Source organism: Gigantopelta aegis, chromosome 5, assembly GCF_016097555.1.
Source record: "Gigantopelta aegis isolate Gae_Host chromosome 5, Gae_host_genome, whole genome shotgun sequence".
Taxonomy (NCBI): Eukaryota; Metazoa; Mollusca; class Gastropoda; order Neomphalida; family Peltospiridae; genus Gigantopelta; species Gigantopelta aegis.
In genome coordinates this window covers 20868141-20889148 of record NC_054703.1, presented here as the reverse complement: position 1 = coordinate 20889148, position 21008 = coordinate 20868141, and the positions used below count along the sequence as shown (strand labels likewise).

The following is a 21008-nucleotide window of genomic DNA, read 5'->3' as shown; positions in this document are numbered from 1 at the left end:
CAAAAAATCAGTTTCTAACGTCCTTTCCTTGACCTGTTTTATGTAGTGACATCATCTTCTGAGATTTATCGAAGGATAACATTCAGTTTTTAAGTGACGTCGTCCAATCAGAATAGACTGAGTCATACAACGGCAGGATGTTTGTAATTATGGTTCAAATCCAGACAATGCACTGACTCTTATGACATTTGACAGTTCTAGAACTTTAAACAGTCAGCCTTTGAGACATCCACAAAAACTTCAGAGCCCAGTTTACCGTAGTGTCAAAATCTCAGTTCCAAAGGAGTGGAACAGTTCTATATGCTGTCGTTTACCAAATCCAAACTGAAAGCTAAACTTGTCAAATAAACTCCATAACAAGTATTAAATTTGTGATGCAGTAGTGAGCTAGGTGTATATCCTTGTCATGTCATATATCTCAAATAAAATTGAATATTTAAAACTATAACTTTATAATATTGTATACATGCATGTTGGTTACCTGCATGTATCTCACTTTTCTCTCTTATTAATCTAACCTCAAGCCTCCGACAATTGTGAGAATGAAAGTTTCGTCTAACACTCATGCATGTCTGGTGTTATGTAACTCATTTGTCGGTCAAATATTAAATTTCTGTCATATTCATGGTTGTAGTAGGTTGATCCAAATAAACAGAGGATACTCCCCATTGTCTTGTAATATCATAATTTATCTGAATATGACAGAAATTTAATATTTGACCGACAAATGAGTCACATAACATACTGTTGTATGGTATCACAAGACACGAGGGGGGTATTCTTTTTATCATCCATTATCATTCTTTTCATTTGCGACAGTTGTAAACAATGTCAGTAATATGGGTTGAATGTCAGCGGTAGACTAGTTAACTAGCAGAACGGCAGTAGCGTGACGTCACTAATGGTAGGTTTAGCGCTGAAACAAACACAGTGATGTAACAAAACATTGTCTTGTGATTAAAATTTGACCAATGAAGATTATAAGAAGCGATATCTCCTGCGGTGATACCGCAAGTTATAATGCCAGCGATATCTCCTACAAAAGCCTTTAATGGATGATAAAACACATGACGTGCAATTTTTTGGCATATCTCAGAAATGATTTATGAAGTGTTTATATTCTCTGAGGCTTGTAACCCTTAAATATAACTACATGTATATTATTTTTCATCCTTTCCCCTCTTACAATAATAGTTATTATTGATACTATTTCCTAAGCCTGTAAACCTTAAATATCACTACTTGTATATATACATACATGTACTCGTTCATCTTTTCCCATCTTATAATAATAGTTATTACGGATTCTATTTCCTAAGCCTGTAAACCTTAAATATCACTACTTGTATTCCCCTCCTCCCCCCCCCCCCCCCCCCCCCCCCCCCCCACACACACACTTCCTATTACTGTTTCATAGGTATTGGAAGATGCCAGCGACTGGTGGGTTGGTGTGGGTGGAGGGAGGGTATGTTCAGCACATAATCTTGCCATCTCACAGTGCCCCAGACCTCCCACCCCCTCCCACCCCCTGCTTCCGATGCCTATGTGTTTAATAATAGCTTGTACAATGTATATCATCTATACCTGTTTGCCATATGTATTCACTCAATTTGTAGCCTGGTGTAGTAGTTAAATTTACTGTTATGGACAATATACAGTTAAACCTGTCTAAACCGGATCACGCCGGCCCTCTAATATTTATCCGAGTTAGACAGGATCCAGTGTCTAGAGGGTCACAGTTTAGAATTTAGAAAATTAGGAACTATGAAACTTGGCCGGTTTTGACAGGATTCCGGTTAGTTCTGGGCCCGGTTAGTTCAGGGTCCGGTTTTACACAGGTTTCACTGTAGTTGTATTTTTACATTAACCTACTTGTAACCTCGAATGTGTGTGGGTATTCTAACCATTTCATGACAACCAAAGGTCTGTATGCATGTCCGTTACTTATTACTTATTATTCATATATTATTTATTTAGTTTTTATTTAGGTATATAATTTATATTTTTATTTATTATTTTGTTTTACTTAATTTTTATTATTCAGTACTTTATCCATGTTTTGAAAAACATCGTTTTTCCTATGATCTATGTGCAATAGTGAGGCATGTTTTTAGTTCAGTCATTTATGTCATCCATCCATCCTTCCATCCATTGATTTGCTGTTTTGGAATGTAGCCTACATTGTATTTCAAAACTAGTGTGTTTGCTTTTGTTGTTTTTGACATAGCAGAGTGTTGGAAAATTTATTTATTTTATTGTTTATACTGTCAATTTATGCCTTTAAAATTGACAGTCTATTTAAACAGGTTATTGTCTTTTACAGGCTGGTCTAGACTGCACTATGTTGCGTTTCCATCCTCAAAGGTCTAGAGTTTTAAATGTTGAATTTGTTTTGCCTAGAATTGATAGGCCAGGGCCCCATCCCATGAAGCGATCTTAGCCCTAAGATCACCGTAACTGCACAGCTAACATATGCACTTAAGGTGATCTTAGGGCTAAGATCTCTTCGTGGAACGGGGCCCAGGTAAAAAGTACATCATTAAAATATTATATTGATGCTTAGATTTTAGACCCCTGATATCCATCCATATGGTTGAACCCATCATGGAAATTGTTAACTCTTGAATTTTTAGCCCTGACCTACATGTGTAAACTTAAAATCCCATAATTTGGGACCCCATTAGGGAATTATATTGACACCCTAAATGTTATAACTCTGAGTGCCATAATTTTTATTCCTAACTGGAAAATATATTGATCCCTAATTTTTAAAACCCTTTTCCCCATAACTTTGAACCCTTTCTGAAAATTATAACCAGCTTTTTGCCTTGTCACTATGCAGAAAATAATTGTCTTACAAAGAGTATTTAGTGTAGAGCACATCTGGATTTGTTAATAAAGCTGGGTGTATTTCACCTTGACCTTGCTAAATTTATAACTTTATGATTACCACCTGCTTTTTGCTTCACTTGGGTAAGTTGGCAGTGACAGCTACATGTAGTGCAGTCCTTGAAATTCAGATCTTCTTTTTTTGCGATTGCATTATAATTTACAAGCCTTTGAACATAACAATGACAGACATGCACAGTTTTGTTCTCCTATAATTCTTTTTGATTTATTTCTAACTCATTTTAGGCCACAGTTTGTTTAGTGTCATATAGCAATTTGCTAAACCAATTTCAGAGATTGCTACACAATTTTAAAACATTTTAAACGATAGTTGCCAATCGATTTTTAATTGACCAGAAATGTTGCTGATCGAAATTTTTGAAACAAAATGTTCCATGTAGTTTTAACACATTAAATCTAGAACATTTAGCAATCATTCAGTTATCACAACTGAACATACAAACTCTACACTTGGCTGGAGTAGAGGGCGAGAGGGTTAATGACACCACTAGAGCACATTGACTTATAGTCATCAGCTATTGGAGGGACAGGATGTAGCCCAGTGGTAGAGCGTTCGCTTGATGCGCGGTCGATCTAGGATCGATCCCTGTCGGTGGACCCATTGGGCTATTTCTCGTTCCAGCCAGTGCTCCACAACTGGTGTATGTACTATCCTGTCTGTGGGATGGTGCATATACAAGATTCCTTGCTGCTAATCGAAAAGAATAGTCCATGAAGTGGCGACAGTGGGTTTCCTCTCTCAATATCAGTGTGGTGCTTAACCATATGTCTGACGCCATATAACTGTAAATAAAATGAGTTGAGTGCGTCGTTAAATAAAACATGTCTTCCTTCCTTCAGCTATTGGATGTCAGACATTTGGTACATGTAATTTCTTAACACATGGTCTTAGATTAAATACGCTACATTTTCCCATTACCAGCAAGAGATATGTTCTATGTACTTTATCATAGATTGGACAGCACATACCACAACCGTTGATACATCAGTCATGGTACACTGGTTGAGACGGGGGGAAAACCCCAATCAGAGAATGGCTCTACTGAGGTGGTTTGATCTTGCGATTTAGGTACCTCAAGCAAACGCTCTACCAACTGAGCTAGATCCCAAATGTTGATAAAAGTATTCCTGGCCTGATGCTTATAAAAACTTTATAGAGTCTAGACATGAGACTCTAATAGAGTCTGAGACAGTAACGTCATGGTAACACCATACAAATTGTATATGTGTGATGTCATTTGAGATTGAGTCTGGACTCAAAGTTTTATAAGCATGGGTCCTGACGCTACACAAAACTGCTACATGGTAACTTTGGGTTATGTAAAATAACTAGGTCATCTGAATTTTTATTTAAAAACAAAAAATCTTTATTTATTATTATTTAATTTTTTTGTTACATAATGCTTATAAATGGTTTAGGCAAATTTTCATTTCTGAGAGGCCTGTTTTAGTACAGATAATAATGTATATATAGCCAATAAAAATTAAAATGCCATCACAAACCTATTTTGCAATAGGTCGTATGGTGGCTTTCTGATTGCTTTCACAAATTTCAAGGACTGCTAACTTAGCTGTGAAATCTATACTGCTGTAGCTTATAACAAGGGCAGACAACCAGAACTGGCTACATCCATCATCACGTTTTTTTTTTAATAAAAACAAGTTATGATTTTGACAAAATTCTAAAAAGTCTGAAAAAGCCTTTTAAATTACTATTTTGTTAATGTGATTAAACAAACATATAACCTCGATGTCACCGTCTAACAGAAAACAATCGTCATTAAACACATATACCACAAGAAAAAAAACCAGAAAAAAAACATTAATTTAAAAAAGATTCTTAATTTAAATGTGTAGTAATGGAGAAGTCTCATTTTGACAAAACATGGTTATTCATGTAATCAGTTTTTTCCAATTTGGCAAAACATTGTAAGTTTATGTATACATTGACAATATAAACAGTCTCCATTTACAGTATTAGTGTTTGGTATTGGTTTCACACATAAAAATTACATAATTTTGGAAATAAATCACAGTAACATTAAACAAAAATTATTTATGTATATTTGAACTATATTATTGGTAGTTTTTATTATTTAAAGAACTGCTTTTAATACTTAAGTCATATTGTTAGTTTCACATGTAAATCTAGGCGTACAATGTTTTGTGGAATTCCTCCCTGGTTGTCTGTTTTCAGTGAGCACATACACATATAGGTTAATTATTATTTTTATATTTATATATTACTGTGTACTTTGTCACGCTTTGCTTATAGTAGCCTCTTTCTGTCTCTCTACTTTCCTATTGCCTCTAGAAAATCCATATACAGAAAGTTTGGCACGCACACCAGCCCGTTCACAAGGCTTCCGAGACTCGTCTCCATGGCGACCCAGAGGTACGTATGTAGGCGTGTATCTGTAAAAAGTAAAGTAAAGATTGTTTTGTTCAATGACACCACTAGAGCACATCGATTATGTAATCATCGGCTATTGGATGTCAAACATTTGGCAATTCTGACACGTAGTCATCAGAGGAAACTCGTTAATTTGTTCCTAATGCAGAAAGGGATCTTTTATATGCACTTTCCCACAGACAGGAAAGCACATACAATGGTTATTGTCCAGTTGTGTTGTTGTGGCCTGTGTCTGTATGCAAGTGGAAGGTACTGGTGCAGTTTATTTTTTATAAATTTGAAGATACAGTTGCTGGTGTAAGAAAGTATATACAATATTGCCCTACCGGATTGGGTTTTTTTTTAAGTGTAATATTGGAAGATATTTACTGGTGATAGAGATTTGGTACAATTAGAAGGTATTATTGTTACTGGTATGAGAATGTATTGTCCTAACAGAAAATGGTGTTCAAGTGTAATATCGGAAGATATTTACTGGTGTGAACATTTATTGTCGTAACAAATGTTTTTGTTTAAGTGTAATATTGGAAGATATTTACTGGTGCCAGAGTATATTGTTCTAAAAGGAAGGAAAAAAAGGAACGTTGGAAGATATTTACTGGCACCAAGAAAATATTGTCCTAAAAGAAAATTATATAAAAAAACCCCGAAAGGTTGGAAGATATTTACTGGTGTGAGCATACATGTATATCGTCCTAACTGAACATTTTGTAAGTGTAATATTGGAAGATATTTACTGGTGCCAGAATATATCGTCTTAACTGAAAAATTTTAAGTGTAATATTTGAAGATATGTAATGATGCTAGAGTATATCATCCTAACAGAAGTTGATAACAGTTTATGGTAAGATAGATCCCAGAATTCTGGTTATATCATGAGTTTATTTCAATTTAATTTTTTTTATTTATTTTACAATAATAATTATTTTAAGATTTGATTGTTGTTACTACAGGTCCTAAACTGTCGCTCTCCAAATCAGCAAGTTCATGTAGGAATTAAAAATAAAATTAATAAGTTTATTTAAGAATTTAGCATGTTTAATGATATTTTATTCGTTAATTGTGTTTGTTTTTGTCTTTTTCTTCTGTATTTTTTTTCAAAAAAACTTGCCATTTGTTTAATTTATAAAGTTGTTTTCTTGTTATTTATTTTTTAAAATCTTAATATTATTTTGTATTGTATAACTTCATATTTTGTATTAAATTAAAATTTTGTTTTTAATAATGGCAATTATTTTGTATCATATAATTTGATATTTTGCATTTCTAAAACAAATATTATTAGTATTACAATTATTATTATTATTATTACCATTCGAATTATTTTAGCGGGACTTTAGTAGTTATATTGAAAAATACTGTCGTTTTGCAAATCATAACAAAAAAATAAAAAATACCCACACACTTTTAAATGTCAGTGCCCATATTTTCAAAACAATCTTAACCTAAGAAATATTAAAACCATCATAAGCTATGATGTCACTATGGCGTGTGCTGTAGTGATACGTCACAACTTACAATGGTTTTACAATTTCATAGCACTGGGATGGCTTTGAAAATATGGCGCAGGGTAGTACAGGATCTAATTTCACAAAACATTGTAAGTTTTTGCCTGCGTCTAGCAGGTATACCGGTCACACGTTTTACATATGTTTGGCATTTATTTCACATTGTTATGGAAGATGGAGAATTTTAAGGTCAAAAGAAAGAGAAATTTGTGTACTAAAAAATTACAATTTGTTTTACAATTTAATAGTCATAGGAATTGTGGTTCAGTCGCAGATTTACTTTTTCGTGCAAAACTAGGCTTACGATGTTTTGTGAAACTGGGCCCTGAATCTGTATTAAAATTGTTAGGATTAGGTAAGACTTGTGTAAATATAGTTTGCTTAACCAAATAATTGGTTACCTACAGTAGGTAAGAATCACATGAACAGTAGTTACCTAAGATTTTGAAATATTAGACTAAGCTTCAAAAAAATTATGTTGTAATATGTTTAGGTACGATTAGCAGGCATGTGCTGGAATTTTAATGGGAGTATCTATAATGTGGTGAACAAAGTTTATAAGGGGGTCAAGACATGATCCCCCAGGAAAATGTATTGAAATTGTTTTTTTAAATATGCTTCAGCAGGGAGAGGTTTTGAACCCCCCAAAACCCACCCACTGCACATGCACCTGGTTAGGTAAGATTGTAACATTAAACTATTTGTTTACATTTCAGCTGAAGAAGGCGTACTTTCAACAGCAGGAGGAGGTTCGGTCGCTGAAAGAACAAATCAAGTTGAAAGACAAGAGAATCAACCAGCTAGAAGACGAACTTAGACTCGTCCGCGAGGGATCCTGCAGTCATAGGGAAAGCAACTGCTGACAATCACAGAGTTACGTCCCTTGCTATGCTGGTGCATGTGTTTATTCCTTGGCACAGGGTCGACATAACTGGATCTTTGGAAATGATAACAAAAAAAAGTTCTGAGTGATGATCTGTTGTGATGTGTGGACTCAGAAACGAGGTAATGGCTGCAGTTGTGTCCCTTGATCAAACAGTTATGTCCCTTGGTGTGAAATGAAGTCTATATATAGATCTTTAAACAATGATGGGAAGAAAAAGTGCCATATATTTCTCCCTTTTAGGGATATTATGTACTTATTTCCCTTGTGGGGAGTTTAGTTTATATACTGACCTAAGAAACCTCTAGTGAAAGAAACTTATATACAGGTATATATTATATACACACAAATAGATATCCACAGTTACTGCCCCTCGGTTGTTAAACTGTATGTACAGGCACAGACATATCCACTGTTACTGCCCCTTGGTTTATACTAGCACAGAAATATCCACAGTTACTGCTGCTTGGTTGTTAAACTGTATGTACAGACAGAAATATCCACAGTTACTGTCCCTTGGTTGTTAAAATATATACAGGCACAGAAATATTCACAGTTACTGCCCCTTGGTTTTTAAACAATACAGACACAGAAATATCCGCAGTTACTGCCCTTAGTTAAACAATACAGGCATAGAAATATCCACAGTTACTGCTTCTTGGTTGTTAAAAGTATTTACAAAACACGTAGGTACGCATACCTTTCCGATGCAAGCTCTACAGGCAATATAGACTAATCAGCAAGGGAAAGAACTCTCAATTACAATTGTAGAATTATTTCCCCTTGTGAATCTAAAATACAAGTGCTGCTTTTTTGTGCAATTCCATCTTTTGTTTGCCTTATATATAGTCAAAGCTGTAGCAAGACCGACTGGCCTTAAAGGAAATATGGAGTAACCATGGAGACAAAGAACTCGGAATTACACCAAGTCTTGTAGAATTATGTCCCCTTGTGAGTCGTTTTTGTGTTCTGCTTTTTACTTCGCCTGAATCACAGACATGAAAAGATCCTCAGGAACTATAGGAAATATGGAGTAACCAGAAAGGGAAACAACTCTTGATTACACTGTCAGAATTGTTTCCCCTATGTGAGTGCATAAAGTGCTGTGTTCTGTGTTCTATTTTTACTTTGCCGTAAACATCTATGAAAAGGAAAGCAGCCAGACAGGAAAGTGAAAATTCCCACCAGTGGAAAGAGTAAGGGGACCTTGTGTGTGGCATTGTTTAATTAATGTTTCTTTCATACTGTAATCTGACCTGTCAACCATATTCCATCGCCCCTCCTCCCCCCCCCCCCCTTTTGCAATAGACATCAAAGCAGCCAACCATTGGCTAGAGTTTTCTATTGTGTTATGTGTAGGCTATTTTTGGTTATGTGATCATGGCTTCTTCCTTTTGTGGTATGTGCTGTTCTGTCTCTGATAAAGTACATATAAGAGGTCCTATACCATTAATGGGAATCCTATTCCGGATGGAGGAGCCGGCCAAGGCCAACACCTGCACCCAGGACAGGCGTGCACTACAACAGCTTGTTCTGAATGTGCACATAAAACCCTATGACCTGACCTGACCTGACCTGCTAATGGGAAAAGGGTTCTTACACATACTGAAAATCCTGGAATGTCCTGGAAAACTTATTAAATTTTATTGTGTCTTGGAAATGTCCTGGAAATTTAGACCAAAAATTCAGTGGTTTATTTTTCCTGCATGTGTACTTTTGTTGTTCTCATAACCTGTCAAATTCAGACAACAATTTGTTATAAAAACATTAATTGATTGAACATTTAATATCCTGGAAAAAATAAAAAATAAAGTCTTGGACAAGTCCTTAAATGTTTTTTTCAAGTGTAAGGACCCTGTACACATTTCAGGACTCTTTAATTGTTGATTAGTGACCTCCACATACATGTACGTCCTCCTTTAGATCTGCCTCTTGGTAGTGTATATTCTTCTTCTTTTTCCTTCTGCGTTCAGTTTCTTTATGCTCCTTGAATTCAAATTGTGAGTTTTACTGCCTCCATGAACTCCACAGTCAGCAGCAGGTCATCTCTTTTGCACCAAAGTTTTTCTTGATTGTTCTGGGTTGTTGGTAGATATTTTCTCTGATACTGTCATATGTTGGACATCTTTGCAGTACATGCTCTGATACTGTCGTATATTGGACATCTTTGCAGTACATGCTCTGATACTGTCGTATATTGGACATGCTCTGATACTGTCGTATATTGGACATGCTCTGATACTGTCGTATATTGGACATGCTCTGATACTGTCGTATATTGGACATGCTCTGGAGCTTGGTGTTCCTTTCCTTGCCATCCTTTCACATTTTCATTTAAAGAGACATACCCTAGTTTTTAAACACTAAGGCATATTTTTCACTATTAGAGACATTTATGATCACTGAACTCAAACATTACTTACATTTTATTGTTTAGATTATCCATTTCTGTACAACCAAAGTGTTTGTGGTTATCCTGGTATTTCTAATACCACAGAATACATTTTTCATATTTTTAAAAATGCACATGCGTCTGAGAAGTAACTGTAACTGTTATGGAGTCGCGGTTTTATTCTATTTTTAAGGCTATTTCAACATCACAGACTCTTGTTTCACTCTGTTGTATCCAGATTTGTTACAGGTTTGTAAATTAGTGTCCATTGTTACGGGTTTAAACTATAGAGTTTAGGTGAAAATTATGCCTTAGAGTTTAAAAACTAGGGTGTGTCCCTTTAATGATAGGCACAAAAACCAGTCTACTGACCGAGCACGTGACTTGGTCTCCTAGTTGCGCTACTAGTGATTTTCATTATTAAAATATTTTATGCTTTTGACCATGACAAATCTGTATCATTCCATGGCCGTACTCTGATCAAAATTCGTGTGTGTGTGTGGGGTGTACTACTTTTTATAAACAAATGAAACACTATACATATTAAACCCCGAGATGTGTATGCTATTTTCTGGAGTTTAAAAAAAAAAAAAGTGAGATTCTCAGAGGGGGAACTAGTAAATTTGTAAGTAGATGGCTTCTAACATGCACATTGATGTTCACAATGTTTCATATGCAATTGATTTGTAACCAATTTCTAGTCTGTATAACTTAAAAGCTTCTTGGAGTCCTTGCAAGCAACTGTAAATTACCTACAGTATAATTCTGCCTTTATTAATCATAGATAGAAAGTCTTAATTGATCTAAGGACGTGATGATAATGTTGAAATAAATATACCTACATGTAACTCACTACTTGGCAATGCTGTTTATCATGCTCTTGTGAATTGATGCTGTTCTTCTATTACTAATGATTCGCAAAGAACAAGGGGCCTAATTCACACAGCTCTCTTAGGCTCTGCTAGACAACAAAGCATCCTCTTTGCAAGTCTTTGTGCATTGCACTGCGATATCACAAAGTTGCAAGAGTTTTGTGAATTAGGTCCTAGGTCTCAAATATAAAATAAAATAAGGTCTGTTATTATTGTTGTTTATTTTTTAAATTAACAGGCTAAAAGAAATGTGTCCTGTTAAGGAAAAACAAAGTGGGCTGTTGGAAAAAAATATTGCTTCGGGCTAAACATGGGTTTGGGAAAATATGGGAGAAATTACGACCTCATAAGATATGTTTTAGAGCATTATGATATTAAAATATTTATTACAGAATCACAAGCTATATACAGGTAGCAGATGAGATAATCATACATGTATATAGCTTTGTCACTTTAAAACAGTGACCTGTGATTTTGATGGTGGTTTTACCAGATGAATTTATATTTCACCTTTTACAGGTAGATCTAAAATGGACTGTTTTTGCTTTTTGAAAGCTGTAATTTTGAGCTTGTAGGACAACATCAATACACACTTAAATTGTGCAATATTAAAAGTATTGCCTCTTAATTAGGTTGTCGAGTGTTCATAAAGTCTCTACTCTGGACAGATAGCCGAGATGTGTGCCCGGGATTTACATGCTTGAACTAAGCTAATGTAAGCACCAAAGTCAGTTATATTTGGTTACACATCCTCACATGGAAAGCAAATTTGTAAAACTGATAACAGAAGCTATTATTATTTATCGTGCTATTTTTTGTTTGTTTACATAATATACATTTATCAGTGTTTATTTATCGCCTAAAAATGTGTCTGATTGTACATATATACATATACATGTATACACTTATATACACACACACCCCTCCTCCCCCCCCCCCCCCCCCCCCCCATTTGTATATTTTTGTAAATTTTATACTTTGTGTTCAGTTTAGGTGCCAAATAATCAGTGTGTTATTATGTTAGTGTACTACTTCTGATGATTCTGGTAGTCAAGGGCAGTTTCAGAAATCGAATACATTGGTTAGACCACCTCTGTTATGGAAATAAAAGACTGTTCATTTTACAATAGCATATTTTAAACTATGGCCATTTGATGAGACAGAGACAGAGAAATGGACAGAGACAGAGAAATGGACAGAGACAGAGAGAGACAGACAGACGGAGAGAGCAATGGACAAATGGGTGGAAAGAGAGAGAGAAATGGACAGACAAAGAGAAAATGAACAGACAGACAGAGAAATGGACAGATGGAGTGAGAAATGGACAGATGGAGAAAGAGAAAAATGGACAGACGGAGAGAGAAATGGACTAATGGAGAGAGAGAAATGGACAGACTGAGAGAGAGAGAAATGGACAGAGAGAGAGAGAGAAATGGACAGACCGAGATTAACGGACAAAGAGAGAAACGGACAGACATGTGTTCTGCAATAAACTTAGCCACTCTGGTTAGAACCAGAGTGGGGGGATGGGGTGGGCCCAAGACCCCATCATAAACAGCAGAAATTAACTGACCTGAATGGATGATCCATTTCAATTTCTGGAACAGCCCTTTGTTTAGTTACCGTTATTATTATGTACAAATGTTCTTTTATCTCTTTGTTGCATGTAAACATATACTTCTTGGTGTTTCATAGGACAGACAAATCTTGATAGATCACAGATAGCCAGTTCGTCTTGGTAGACTAAGAAGTTGTGAGCCACCGGTGTTGCCAGGATTTTATATTGGGGAGTGGGACACCCACATTGGGGGAACCAGCAAAATTGTCTATAAGGCATGTTATGGGACGACAGGACATTATATAATTTATAGCGAATGAATTATCATATTTTCTCAAAAAGAGAATATACATTGTACATATATCAAAGAGCACTGCCAGTCAGCGATATGGCTGCTTTTACTCGGTAAATATTTCACACTGCTTAGCAGGCTTTTATAGTGCAAGGCAAGTTCCGACTTGAACGTGGGGTCATTCAGTGCTAATGTTTGCTAGACAGTTTTTTTCACACTACACATTAACCATAGTTTGCAAACATTTAGTTGAAAACAGCTGGCCGATTGTAGGCCTGGGGCCTAATTCACTAAACTTTGCCGATCTCGCAGTGCAATACTAAAAGCTTTGCAAAGAGGATGCGTTGTTGTGTAACGGAGCCAAAGAGAGCTTTGTAAATTAGGCCCCTGGTTGGTCGAATACTGTCTTGCTATGGCAAAAGGCAGTGATCGTGTCAGGTATAAAATGAGTTAATGTATTGTTGTGGTATTTTTCTCTAGAAAAGCCAGTTTGATAACTGAAATTGGACATTACTCTGTATTTTAGTGTTTAGATAATCAATTTCTGTACATCCAACGTGTTTCTGATCATCCTGGTGCTTGTAATATATATACCATGAAATGCATTTTTAAAATTTAATTCTAAAAATGCATGCACCTCCAAGAAGTAACAGATGCAGGGACTACATGTGTAATTGTAGTCTATTTTTAGAGCATTTCCTCATTTTAACATCACAGACTAAGTTCACTCTCTTGTAACTTTATTCAGGGGTGTTACAGGTTTATAGATTAAACAAACTTAGTGTCCATTTCCACGGGTTAAAATTAGGGTCTGTAACTTGAAAATAAGCATCAAAATAACATAGCAAGATACCCGAGAAATTTCTTCCCGAAACACTGACCTTGAGATGCAAAACTGAAACACTGACCTTGAGATGCAAAACTGAAACACTGACCTTGAGATGCAAAACTGAAACACTGACCTTGAGATGCAAAACTGAAACACTGACCTTGTGATACAAAATCACCCATCTGCTTAATAAAATCTTCACCTTGGCTCTGTTCCACGAAGCGATCTTGGTCCTAAGATCAATTTAAGTGCATAGGGTAGCTATGCACTTACGGTAATCTTAGGGCTAAGATTGCTTCGTGGAACAGAGCCCAGATGGATAAATTAAAGGCACAAAATGTTATTTTCTCAATGGATGAAGGAGCCGACGTAAGTCAACACCAGCTGTGCCCATGACAGGCGTGCGCTACGACAGCTTGCTCTGAATGTGCACGTTAAAACCTACGACACAACCTGACCTGACCTGACCTGATTTTTTCAAAATTGTAAATTTACCACTCAATACCTTTTGCCTTAGCAAGCCATAAAACTGAACTCATGGCCTTGAGATCAACTTACATGTAGATATAGCTATTCTTCAGCTGAATCTATTACCTGTAAAAGTTATCAGTTGGGGAGTTGTCGTTATATCATCTGTTATTCATATCCTGTTTTTATTTCTCATAAATATACGTGTACCTATATACACCAATTGTTTGACACTTCTGTTACTTATATCCATGCAAAACAATATTTGTTTTAAATTTGTATTTGTATTTTTGATAAAACCTTTGTTTCGTGGGGTTTTTTTATTATTATTTTTTAATTTGGAACCATGTCATTTTAATCAGTTTTATTCAAGCCATGTTCCTTTGATGTTACAAATGTTTAAAATATAATTCCATAACTACAATTGAGGACCCAGAACTTTTAGTTTTTTAACTTTGAGTAAAACTTTTTTTTAATGGACCAATTTCATTTTAATCACATTTTATTTGTGTTCCTTTAAATCTTACAAAAATTACAACATATTATTCCAAATAAACCACAAACAAGGACCTAGAACCTGACTTTTCTCCAGATTTAGTCTTTCACCATTAAAAACCACTAATATAACATGTTAAGACAGTACATTTGTATGTTAAACAGGTATGTATTATTAGAAGTCATATCATTCTAATGGTGCTTGAATGTCTTGTGATCTGTCAGTGGTTTATGACTAAAACTACATATTAAAAACATTTCTTGTTTATAATATCAGTGTGTATAAACTGTGCGTCTCTGGTCATCCTAATCTTTGTAGTTGTTCAAACTTCATTTTATTTCCTAATACAGTCAAACCTGTCTAAACTGGACCCTGAACAAACCAAAATCCTATCAAAACCGACAGCTTCATTGTCCTGAATTTTCTAATTTCTAAAACGCGACCCTCTAAACATAAGGGCCCGTGCTTATAAAACTTTTAGAGTCCGGACTCTAATCACACGCATGCTATTTGTATGGCGTTGTCATGACATTACTGTCTGAGATAGTTTAGAGTCCGGACTCTAATCTCTAATGACGTCACGCGCATGCTATTTGTATGGTGTTGTCATGACATTACTGTCTGAGATACGTTTAGAGTCTGGACTCTAATCTCTAATGACATCACGCGCATGCTATTTGTATAGCGTTGTCGTGACATTACTGTCTCAGATACGTTTAGAGTCCAGACTCTAATCTCTAATGACGTCACGCGCATGCTATTTGTATAGCGTTGTCGTGACATTACTGTCTTAGATACGTTTAGAGTCCGGACTCTAATCTCTAATGACGTCACGCGCATGCTATTTGTATGGCGTTGTCGTGACATTACTGTCTGAGATACGTTTAGAGTCCGGACTCTAATCTCTAATGACGTCACGCGCATGCTATTTGTATGGCGTTGTCGTGACATTACTGTCTCAAATACGTTTAGAGTCCGGACTCTAATCTCTAATGACGTCACGCGCATGCTATTTGTATAGCGTTGTCGTGACATTACTGTCTCAGATACGTTTAGAGTCCGGACTCTAATCTCTAATGACGTCAAGCGCATGCTATTTGTATAGCGTTGTCGTGACATTACTGTCTGAGATACGTTTAGAGTCCGGACTCTAATCTCTAATGACGTCACGCGCATGCTATTTGTATAGCGTTGTCGTGACATTACTGTCTGAGATACGTTTAGAGTCCGGACTCTAATCTCTAATGACGTCACGCGCATGCTATTTGTATAGCGTTGTCGTGACATTACTGTCTGAGATACGTTTAGAGTCCGGACTCTAATCTCTAATGACGTCACGCGCATGCTATTTATATAGCGTTGTCGTGACATTACTGTCTGAGATACGTTTAGAGTCCGGACTCTAATCTCTAATAGCTTTATAAGCACCAGGCCAGCCAGATCCAGTCTAAATTGAATAAATTAATATTAGATTCCTGGGATGATTCGGTTTAAACAGGTTTTACTGTATATATTTTCCCGTATATACAAAATTATTTGGAGGCAAAATCTATTAGTCAGAAATATTGTTAACAACAGCAAGAAACTTTGGACAGTCTCTTTTATGTTATGTTGTGGATTCTTAAGTGACAGTGAGAATTACTGTTAAGTGTAATATGAACATGGTCTTTTAAAAGCTTTTTAAGGTCATTTTTTTATATTTAAAAAGATCTGAATATTTTATTCTTCTGCTCAAAGTGTTCACCTTTTGGTTGCTTTACAATTGTTTTCCGTTTGTGTTGTCAAATTAAGAACATTTCCTAGTTGGAAATCCTCGGATGTGTTCGTGACCTGACTGTGTAAGGCAATACAAAATCAAGAATGATACACCAGAACATGTGATAAAAAATCTGTAACATATTGCAGATAGTTGCAGACCATTGACAATTTTACTGAGATCATACATGTAGTTACATGTGATCTCAAGTTCATGTGCAAAATTGTTTGCAGAAAGCATTAATGGAGGGTTCAGTTATTGTATAAAGTAATATCTGCAGTGATATCTACATTGTACATCTGATCTGTGGTATTTACAGATATTTTCAAAACCAGACTTTATATAGTACCCTCCGACCTTGAATCTGTTGATGTGTTGGTCTACATAGATGGGATGTCATTGTTGGATCAAGCCTTACGAACATGTCCGAGGTTTTCCCCCCAATTAGAAATCTCTGTAAAACATGTTTTTCATGCTTACTGAAAATAATTAAATGCTTTGTAAAATATGAATTTGTGTTGTTGTTGGTTTTGTTTTTTATTAAATGTATTTCTTTTCATAGACAGGACAGTACGTACCATGGCCTTTGATGTACCAGTCGGGAAGTACTGAGGGTTGGTTGCAGTTGTGTGTTTTACTTGATGAAACAGAAGAAATGTTTAATGATATATCTCAGCACATTGTTTAATCAGTGCTGATGTGTTTCATGGAGTCACTGGTCTACTGGCATAGTCTGGATTTTATATTGGGGGTGGGGGTGGGGTGGGGGGGGGGTGGGGGGACCACACTATGTTACTTATGGGCCATTAAAAGGTGGTGGCAAAAATGTGTGATTGGGGGTGGGGGAATGGTACTGATCCATAGAATTGGAGAAGATATAAAAAGGAAGTTTGGTACTCCAATATTGGTGTTTCATTAAAATTCATAACCCTGAGCTCAGCTCCCATCTACCATTTCAGGGGACTGACTGCGATTCATTCTCACACTATAAATGTATGCCAGAGCAAAAAGCTGGATCAGTTTTTCAATCTGAAAGGAGTTCAAATTAATGATGTTCCAATGATCAGTTATAATCGAACATTGATCAGTTTGGCTCCAGCGATGTTTTGATCAATTATCAAAATCCTTAGATTGTGTGTGAAAATGTTAACTCTAATTGTTCCTCCGGTTTAGATGGTGGAATTTACAGGGATGTGAGAGCTACGTGGAAACGCATAAATGCACATTTCCATTTCGTCTAAAACAAACAAAAACATGATGTTCAATACTGTTGACCACACAAGGTTCATTTGCATGTTTCATGGTTTTAAGTTTATGATGTATGCCTTATAAGTTATAACCAGTTTAGATTTGTTTGCAATTTTTGGCAGTTCCAGGGGTTGCAAACAACAATTTTCTTTCAGGGGCCCTTGAGCGACCCCTGGACCCCGGCCGTAGTAAGCTTTTTTGTTCCAGCTCCCCTCACATCCCTAAATTGATTTAAATGTGTTAGGGTTGGGGTTATTTTCAAAGTCTACATAAAGATATTAAAAAGTTATTAAAGGTAAAATTAGCCATATGTAGGGTCTAGATCCCAGTGGTCAAAGTGTAGAGACTAGACTAATATGGACCGGACACACGCAGGACGAGAGTCGAGAAAGAAAAAAAAAAGTTTTATTTAACGATGCACTCAACACATTTTATTTACGGTTATATGACGTCAGACATATGGTTAAGGACCACACCGATTTTGAGAGGAAACCCGCTGTCGGCACTACATGGGCTACTCTTCCGATTAGCAGCAAGGTATCTTTTATTTGCGCTTCCCACAGGCAGGATAGCACTCACTCAGGGTTTGGAGTCGGTATCTGGATTAAAAATCCCATGCCTCGACTGGGATCCGAACCCAGTACCTACCAGCCTGTAGATCGATGGCCTACCACGACGCCACCGAGGCCGGTCCGAGTCGAGAAAGACAAACGGTCTAGGAGAAGCAAACTCTAAAATCAAAACTGGGCTGGAGAGGCTCAGAATCCTAGTGAGGAAACTCTCCTAAAGGAAAACTCCAAACTCAAACCAAGTCCACTGAAGTCAAGAATACAGAAGCTATGCATCAGCATTAGTGTGGAAACCAAAAGGAAATATCTGTACATGCACCAAGCTCTATGATCTTGATCATCATCAATTCTTCTAATGTTCAGGTCATTCTAGCCAATAGTGTAATCAAACATCGACTGGTTGATGCCGGTTGATTACAACCAAAGATTGATGATGAAATTCAATACTATAGTTCTAAAGTTTAAAATTTTGTTTTGTTTAACGACACCACTAGAATACATTGATTTATTTAATCATCGGATATTTAATGTCAAAACATTTGGAAATTTTGACATGTAGTCATGGGAAATCCACTACATTTTCCCCCATATGCACTAAGGGTTGGGATGTAGCCCAGTGCTAAAGTGCTTGCGTTTTGTTTTGTTGGTCTAGGATCGATCCCGGTCAGTGGGCCCACTGGGCTATTTCTCGTTCCAGCCAGTGCACCACAGCTGGTATATCAACAGCCGTGGTATGTACTACCCTGTCTGTGAGATGGTGCATATAAAAGATCCCTTGCTACCAATCGAAAAAGAGTAGCCTATGAAGTGGCAACAGCGGGTTTCCTCTCAATATCTGTGTGGTCCTTAACCATATGTCTGACGCCATATAACAATAAATAAAGTGTCGAGTGTGTCGTTAAATAAAACATTTCTTTCTTTCATTCCATATGCACCATCCCATAGACAGCATAGCACATACCACGGTCTTTGATTATAAAAAAAAAGCACGACTACATCCCGCCCCTTCTTAAGAGAGTAAACCCGCTACACTTTTTCATTAATACATGTAGCAAGGGATCTTTTATATGAATCGTCCTACAGACAGGATAGCACATACCACGACCTTCGATATACCAGTTGCGGTGAACTGCCTGGAATAACACTAGTTAAAACAACAACAATGACTTTTCTTTCAATCATTTAATCACCAGAACCTATTTTTCAAATCACTGGATAAAACAATTTAATGTTTCATGCTATAACAATACAATATCTGTAAAAATAAAATATATGGCACAAACAAATTTGCAAAAATGTTGACATAAATTTGTTTTATTTTAGTCAAAACCAAGGCTGTTCCAAACCATATTATTCTCACAACGAGTTGTTTTAAAATGTACCTAACGAGCGAAAGCGAGTTTGATAAGTTTTTAAATGAGTTGTGAGATAACTGATATCTAACAGACACGAATGTATTATTATATTTCTTACATAATCCTCAAAACCCAGGTTTTAAGCAAATTTAAAAAAAAAAAATCCACAAAAAGTTATTTACAGCCGTTGCACTTGTAGCTAACTTATGTGTCACAGACAAATGATTGTCAGGTTAACTATACGCCACAGTGTAATATATTTTCACCATGTTGTTTATCATTGGCTGCATATTTTCAAAGCAATCTTAACCTACAAAATCGTAAAACCATCGTAAGCTATGACGACACTGGCGTGTGTTGTAGTGACGTCACAAGCTACGATAGTTTTACGATTTCGTAGCACTAAGATGGCTTCGAAAATATGGACCCTGGTCATCACCTAGGAGCAGCCAGTCGTATGTCTTGAAATTGTTAACACACGTATGTGTGTAAACAACCATGTGTTATCAAAAATAATGCATAGTGTTCTCACCAATGGATGTGTAAGAAAAGAAGTAACAGACAATACTTATAATACTTGCTAATAATAACACTAAAACTTCATACTTTATTTTGAATTATTTTTGGTCCATAAACAATAATGCTCAATAAGACAACTTGCCTATATAAAATGATGTCATCACATATGACGTTCCCTGACAACGTAATTTTTACGTTCATCGAGAAATGAACAAACTCCCGTTGCTATGTCTGGACCAATAGGATTACGTTAAGTTGTAATGAATGTAACATACATTTAATTATTTGGAAAGTTTTTCAAACATCTCTGAAAGATAAATGGTATGTAATGACCACTTCTGTAGTATTCTCTCTATCTCTGTTGCAGTTTTTGTCAGTTTTTTGAAAATACAATTTTATTTCGAAGGTGGGATGAAAATAATTACCTCCACCCTCATATGACTCATTTATTCTGGAACAGCCCTATCTGGAAAAAAAATAAAAATAAAATATGACACCAATGAATTATTATGTTTTCTTAAACCAGTAATTTGTCAACAAACAAAGTCAACATAAACAAGTTTTCCCTGAAAACCCGAGTAACCAATAACCATATTACAATATACTACCAACAGTAACCCTTTAACTGCAATCACCTGTCTATAGAGGGCAGTGCACATACATGCATTTTACAATTTTTCCTTTAAACCACTTTAACAAACCATGAAAAAGGATGTCCAAGTTCGCTTCCATTTTAACATGTCCAGTTACTAACTGAATCTTTTTCAGCAAAATTACATAATAATATTATATTATATTAAAACCATTTCCTTGCTCGGGATATCAATGTCTATACATCCAATATTTTTTTGGTCGTCCAAGCATACATTTATGTGCTCAAAGCAAATTTTCTTTACATGACCCCCACGAAAAACCTTGTTCGTCATCGTTTAGTTTCCTT

The 21008-nt window shown here is 36.0% G+C and overlaps 1 protein-coding gene across 8 annotated transcripts in view; it reads left to right on the top strand.

The window, feature by feature from the left end:
* LOC121373386 (coronin-2B-like) overlaps positions 1 to 16889 on the top strand; it is a 79753-nt gene extending 62864 nt beyond the window's left edge. For 4 of the 8 annotated variants that reach the window (XM_041500015.1, XM_041500017.1, XM_041500020.1 and 1 more), the window contains 3 exons: positions 5225 to 5305; positions 6277 to 6312; positions 7548 to 16889. In XM_041500015.1, coding sequence (XP_041355949.1) covers positions 5225 to 5305; positions 6277 to 6312; positions 7548 to 7694 — 264 coding nt within the window. In that variant the 3' untranslated portion in view covers positions 7695 to 16889. The remainder of the gene's footprint in view (positions 1 to 5224; positions 5306 to 6276; positions 6313 to 7547) is intronic. The other 4 variants (XM_041500021.1, XM_041500016.1, XM_041500022.1 and 1 more) reach the window with 2 other exon arrangements.
* The last annotated feature ends 4119 nt before the right edge of the window (positions 16890 to 21008 follow it).